Genomic DNA, 7,481 nt, shown 5'->3' on the forward strand with positions numbered 1-7,481 from the left:
GCTGCGAATCGGCACAAAAAAAGAGAAAAAAAAAAAACGACAATGAAAAATCACGATAATTAGAATTGTTTGGATTTGAATCTGTCAATGTTACATTGTAAAGACTCGATGCTAACATTACCCCTCGAAATATAATATAATTTACACTTGACAACTAGGTCCCATTAGTTCATTTTTGTTAATGCATTAACTGACAACGAACAAGACGTTTGTTACAGTATTTATTAATTTTGTCAACTTTAGTTATTAAAATTACAAGTGTTGATTATAATAATGCATTCACAAATTAACAAACTAAGACTACTAAATGCTTTAGAAGTATTTTTAATTGTTCATATAAACGAATGTATTTAACTAATGTTAACATGGAATCTTATTGTAAAGAGTTAACAATATTATCATAATTATTCAAATATATTTCATTAGTCATGACACCTCTATGCTTAAAAGAAACTGCTTTATGTGTCGAATCTGAGTTTTATATATTCAAAAAGTGGTTTAAGAATCTCGAGATTCGCAACAGAGTGAATGCGTGGAAAAATGGGATTCTGTAGCAACACGCACAACGGCAGCGACCCGCAATCATTAACAGAATTAATGAATTACAAACGATACTGGACTAGAAACGGCAGCCACCTGCCTCTTTGATCTGACCCGCATTACCACATTTCAAATGCAGCAGATCTGTGTTACACAAATACACTCTCAATATATAACGTGCATAGTGTCTACTGAGTGTTAATTCAGTTTCCCCTTCATATCTCTATTCCAATTCACCAGTTATATATTAAATATTTAGTAATTTAAATATATTCGTATTAATATCAATATGCTGGAATCCATGTCTTCCTTAATCGATTAATCTAACTGTGCCGTATAGGCCTGGGCGATAAAACGGTATCGGTATTTATCGCTGGTACACTTTCATCGATAACGACAGAAAAAATGTTCGGTATAGCACACAATATAGGCGCAGGCACAGCATTCATTTTAACATGTGTTTGCGTGTTCTGAATTAAATGCAATCTGTGTGATCTGCGCTTAGGCTTTTTGTATTAAAGGGGTCATATGATGCGATTTCAAGTTTTCCTTTCTCTTTGGAGTGTTACAAGCTGAAGCATTTAACTGTTTATGCAACTTACAAAATTATATTTGATTTATATATGTTAGCTTAGACGTTATGCACTTTTTTATAGATAGTCGTTATTTCATTGCATTGAATAAACTATTTAATGCGGTGCATTATTTTGCCCATTGCACGCTATCTGCATATAAAATATAAGAAAGGAATAATTGTTTAAATCTTTTTTTGCGTTTGACTGTTAAAACTAAAATAATTTGTTGTTTGACTTAATAAACTGGTTAAATAAAAAAAAACTGTGATTAAATTTAAACCTTTTTTTCTTCTGCTCTTTGCTAAACAAAGGTTATAACATTTTTGTTTTTCAATAATTACCAATAACGACTGATATGAAACATTGTATCATGATTTTTTTAGCTATATCGCCCAGCCCTAGTGCTGTACCATTAGTGAATAAAGCTCAGCATGTATATAATGTCTCACCTGTGTGTAGTCGGGCTTGACAGGTGGGTTTTCCCGCAGCTCAGGGTCTGTGTACTCATTGTTTACATAGTAACCAATGCGAATGAATTCCTGTCCCCGATATGTGCATGTGATCAGCACGACGGTCACGCCCACTGCATCGCTCTCAGGGATCAGCCCTGTGTTTGGAGCGTCCGCCTGTCAATCAAGTCAAGAGAGACCAAACAGAAATGTGAATAGAACGCTGTTTCCAAGTCATCTTTGTAGCTTGCAGGTTGTAAATGTTCTTGCATCTACAAATAACCCTTTGCATTTCATGACTTTGAACTGTGTCCAGAGGACCAATGTGCCATTGTTTTTGCACTTTTTCAGGAACAGAGATGAGATGAGCACACATCTTAAAGCAATTTGTGTATTTGACTTAAAATTTAGTTGTACTTTCTCCATTCATCTCTAGGTGGCAGTGCACTGCAATGTATTTACTAAGGTGGTATTATTTATAGGGGTATATTATATTCATACAGCACCGAACCAGGAACAAGTATTTCCCAGATCGTAACCCACCTGAAAGACAAACATATGTCTGCCTGCAGGAACTGGGCCGACCAGAACCGAGTCCAGGACCTGGTCGTACTCCTCACTCTCAGCTGAGCCCACGTAGATGATCTTCCACTCCAGATCTGAGAGAGAGAGACAGAAACCGAGGGATAAGCAATTCTTTAAACAGTAAAGTGACAGATGTACACCATACAATAAGCATTCAACACCATACAATAAGCATTTAATGCAAAATTAAAAGGATGCGAGTTCACATGCTTGAAAAACTGAACATCCTTTGTATTTGTCCGTATATTTGTATTTCAAGTTTCATATTTGATTAGGAGGATAAACATTTGAGGTTTTGTAGAACAAAATGTGACTATTTCTTATCTCAATGTTAACCAAAAAACTAATTTGATTTAGAAATCAAAACTGCTCATGGGTTGGTTTTAATAGCTGTCATGACTGAACTCTGTTGCAATAATTTAACTGGGATTTTTTATTGTGCCATTAAGTGTAATATTACTAATCGTCGGTAAATGAATGGGTATAACGATGAAATAAAAATGTAATTTTATAAAGTTAAGAGAAAACAGTGTGGAAACATGCCTAGGTAAAGTTTTCTTAATCCTTACACTATGATAACTATGCAATAACTGAATAAATAAATTCTTCATAATATTTTTGTTGTAACAATGTTGTATTATAGACCACATGTATAAAATAAAAAGAGTGATTTCCAATTAATCAGAGGAACATTATTCTAGTAAAATTTAGCAAACAAAATAAAATATATACATACATTTAACAGTTTTAGTTTATTTGTGTTCCTGAAATAAAATAATATCTCTAGAATAGTAATGTATTTTACGATACTATTTTTTTTTATTGCAAACAATTCAGAGATGACATTAATGAAATACAACTTTGCATACATTACACATAATGTATCAACAATACATACTGAACATATGGAAGAGAAGAGAAGGAAAAAAAAAAGTTGACAATGACTGTTAAAAGAGAAAGATGCATTTAAATAGCTGTATTTTACGATACTACCGAGGCGCAAGTTCTGCCCCAAAATCGTCACAGCACCTCCCGACACGTGACGTCACGAGAAAGCTAACCAATCGGAGAGGGCACAGACACATTGTTCACGCCCCGCTTCCGCTATCGGACTAATCATGGAAGGTGGGGCGGCCTCGCGCTGTCATCGAACTCCCCGCCGGCGCCAAAATATTAAGCGCGTAAACATTAGCAGCTGACAATAAGACTTTTCCCGCTTAAATCACCATAAATATTCCCGTGATTCCTGATGATGTAGGACATAATGACATCGTGAGACGGATTTAAAGCCTTCAGTATGAACGAAGTAACTGCAGAATACGTGAATAAACCGTGTTCATTTGTGAAATCTCTCACCTTCAGGTAGGTCCTCCATACATTCAAACGTGATTTCGAATTGAAACGGGTTTCTAAAAGGACTGGGGTTATCCAGAACAGCCACGTTTAGCACCTGCACTTTAGCCATGATGGCTCACAAGGGTTGAACAACAGAAATCGGCCTCGTGTTTGTGGAAGAGAGCTTCTTAAACTGTCCAGGTCTGTAAATCTGAAGCAAATCCAGCAGAAGTGTAAAACCGGAGTCAGATTTTCAAAACGATCTTCTGTTGAAGCAGGTGAAGCGGTAGGGTTTCTCTTGATGGGGTTAATTTGTACTTTTTAAACTAACCAGATGGTCGCCATACATTAATTTTATTTATTGCTGGAATATCCTGAAGAACATATAATTTAGTGCAGGTTTTGCGTGTACGCGGTTTTAAACAACCAAATAAAAGAATCAAATTTGGTCCTTTCCACGGGATCCTGAAGGAAAAACGTCCCTAAATGCAGCAAAGACACTGAATGACAGCAGCAAGTGCTCTGTTCTTCTTCTCTCGAGGTTATTAGCGGATTGGCAAACCAACGTTAAAGGTGCATGTCCGCCACCTACTGGTCTGGAGTGTGAAACGCACACGGTTCAGCTATGAATTATTCAACTATTATAGATTAAATAATAATAATAAAATAAACCAATTTTTTTTTACATAAATACAAAATTCAAAGCTTTAAACTCTTTCCATTAATCTTGTCTCTTTAAAGTACTTAAACAATTCTCCATATATTCTTGATTGCATTACCCCATAACCTAATAGTGTCTTTAGAGATATACTGATAATTCCCATCAGTTCCAGTTCTGGGAACATCTGATGTCTTTCCCTTTCATATGCTATACATATTAAAAGAACATGCTCAACCGTTTCTGGTAGTCCACATTTATCACAAATGCCTGTTTCATGTTTCCCTATTATGTGCAAACTGTTATTTAATGCTACATGTCCTATTCTCAGTCTAGATAAGATAAAGTGCTCTGTTCTTCTTAGTTTAACGACGGTTGGCATCCAGCTTATTGGTGTCCTATTTATTGTGCTTAGTAACCCTTGTAATGTGATCTCCTGCACCCCAATCTCCCTCAGCTTATTCTTCATTGCCTGTCTCTGTGCTTCATATCTCATACAAGTCATAATTATGTGCTCCACTGACTCCTCTTCTCGACATCCCTCACACAATCCTGTCTGGTGCTTCCCTGTCATCTTTAGTGTTTTATTCAATGAACAATGTCCCAACCTTAACCTTGTCATCACTGCATCTTCTCTCCCACTTCCCATTCCCACCCTATCCTCTTTAACATTTCTTTGAATTTGGTATAAAGTGCCTCCCTTTCTCCTCTCTATCCCACCTTTTATTGATTTTCTCCCATATTATGCCAGGGCTCTACGCTTATTTTTTCTTTTTAGGAGCGCTTGTGCTCCTAACTTCAAAAATGTAGGAGCAGTCAAAAATTTAGGAGCACCAAAATTTGATAAAAAAATTGCCTTCCCATTACGAGGTGATATTTGACTCCTTAAAGTGATTTACAGTAGAATTTTGTTTTTACCTTTGTAATGGCATTTTTCTATCTTTATTAAAAGTAGTCGCAAATGCGACTGAAATGGTCGCACTGTAGAGCCCTGATTTAACCTCTGCTTTACTTATAGTACATTGACCTGCATCTCTACGTTCTACAGCCTATCCGCCATCTCATTACCCCTAATCCCAACATGTGCTGGGACCCACATAAATCTTACCTGACAACCCTTATTAACTATTCTTGTGTTTCTTGTGTAATTGCAGCACTTCATACAGGATATCTTGCCGAGTTTTTGAATTAAATGACCTTAAACTAGCTAAAACTGATAAAGAGTCAGAACATATCAAAACCTTTTGCTGCCCTACCTTTTCCACCCATTGCAAAGCAATTTAATATTGCCATCATCTCTACTGTATATACCCCTAGCTTATTAGATGTTCTTTTATTAATTTCTATTTCTTTTCCCGGAATTGCCACCCCAAACCCTGTTTCTTCTGTCTGTTTTTTTTTGTTTTTAGCACCATCTGTATAAATCCACTATAGTTTCCTCCTATTCGATTGCTAAATACACTCTTCAAATGAATTTCTTCCTTTGCTTTCCTTTTTTTCCTCGAGCACAAACCAGTCTACCTCAGGCCATGTGATCTTCCAAGGGGCAATCTCTGGAAAAACTACCGTAGGGCTTAGCAAGTGCTCTGGCTCTGATGTTTGTCTTTTCTCTCAACCAACTTGTTCAGGTGCATACCGCCACCTACTGTACCGGGGTGTACCGGGCAACTTCAGGGCTTCATGTACTTCACATAGTTATAATTATAAAAAAAAACAAACAAAAAAAACCCACACACACTAAACACACCTATATACTGTGCTGTAACCCTGTATCTTTAAGAAAATTAAAGAGAGCCTTACTACATTCCCACATTTGAACTCTGACCCTCTGACGGACTCTCCCACTCCCCCCCTCCCAAATACACACACACACTGTCACTTTAATCAGTCTGAATAAGCTCTTTTGCACTACTAATCATTATATCTGCACTGTTGTTTACTTCACTGGTTTGCGCTCTATCTACCACGTGCCTTGTGCTGCTTTATATATATTTTTTTAAATTTTACCTGATTTGTATAGTTGTATTTTGTATTTTATATTTAATCTGTATCTATCTGTATTTATGTTCTACTGTTAGTGTTATCTGTATGCACCAAGGGTCTGAGAGTAATGCAATCTCAATTCTCTGTGTATGTGCTGTACATGTGGAAGAATTGACAATAAAGCAGACTTGACTTGACTTGACATTTTCTCCTCTTGTCTTCTTCTCTGATCCCTTCAGTCTGATAAACCTGCTCTCTGCTGCATCCTGCTGGACTGGAGGAGATCTTCTTCTTCGTTGGGGTTTTACGGCAGCTGGCATCCAATTTGTTGCATTACTGCCACCTACTGTACTAAATTCCCTTTACACTCTATTCTCTTGTCCAGTCCAGTTTCTTTTAAAGAAACCTAATAAATATTTCCTGCCTTTTTGTTTCTCTGCACATTCCAAAATACTTTTAACATTTGCCTCTACTCGTCCTAAACTCTGTAGCTGGGTCATCTTTTATTGTCTTTCTTGAGTAAATTTCCCGCAAGATATTAGAACACGCTCAACCGTCTCATACTCCTGACACTGGCTGCACATTCCTGTTGGGTGTTTTCCCTTAATATGAAGAGAGCCATTAGGGTTGCTATGCCCCATTCTTATTCTGCTTAGAATGAACTTGTTCTTTCCTACTCATACCATTATCTCTTGATACACCCACTCTGTTTTGTATAGAATATAAATGCCTCCCCTTTGTTTCTTCATGCCACTGCTGCTGCCATTTGTCCATTGTTTCATTCCACACTATGCTCTTTCCTTTTGATTTAGATAACTTAATATTAATTTCAACATTTTCTTATTTGGTTGCCTTTTTTGCGAGCTTGTCTGCCCTTTCATTGCCCGGAATACCTGAATGACAGGACCCACCTGAATGCAATATTCTTCCCCTACCTAACTGCTGTTGTATAAATAAATAAAATATCATAGAGCAGGCCTTGAAGATTTGTAGCATTGCCTGATTTAATGCTCGTAAGAGCAGATACAACGTCACTACATATTAAAAAACTGTTGGCACCACTTTCTAGGGCTGTCAAAATGGCTGAAAAACTAAATTCGAAGTTTGTACTTAAATATGATCAAAATTCGAATTATATTCGAATTTAAAATGCATGATTTCAGTTAGGGTGAAGAAAAGCTTTTGGCTTCTCTCCTGAGGCCACAAAGTATGTTTTATTATTTTTTTTTTTTCCAAAGCTAAACTTGCATTCATTTTACATGGCTTTCGAAACATGCGGCTCCCCCCTTTTCCAAATACCCACACTTGCGGTCTTGGCCACTTGAGAGTGCGTGCGCGCGACAGGAAGTAAGTGCA

The 7,481-nt window shown here is 36.9% G+C and overlaps 1 protein-coding gene across 1 annotated transcript in view; it reads right to left on the reverse strand.

The window, feature by feature from the left end:
- LOC107694608 (histone chaperone asf1b-B) overlaps nt 1-4,087 on the reverse strand; it is a 6,669-nt gene extending 2,582 nt beyond the window's left edge. Inside the window, exons 1-3 of the mRNA XM_016494300.1 lie at nt 3,506-4,087; nt 2,108-2,223; nt 1,565-1,741 (exon numbers count right to left, since the gene is read on the reverse strand). Of these exons, the coding sequence (XP_016349786.1) occupies nt 1,565-1,741; nt 2,108-2,223; nt 3,506-3,614 (402 nt within the window). The 5' untranslated portion in view covers nt 3,615-4,087. The remainder of the gene's footprint in view (nt 1-1,564; nt 1,742-2,107; nt 2,224-3,505) is intronic.
- Nucleotides 4,088-7,481: the final 3,394 nt, after the last annotated feature.

This window comes from Sinocyclocheilus anshuiensis, unplaced genomic scaffold (assembly GCF_001515605.1).
Source record: "Sinocyclocheilus anshuiensis isolate Anshui unplaced genomic scaffold, SAMN03320099.WGS_v1.1 scaffold3139, whole genome shotgun sequence".
NCBI lineage: Eukaryota > Metazoa > Chordata > Actinopteri > Cypriniformes > Cyprinidae > Sinocyclocheilus > Sinocyclocheilus anshuiensis.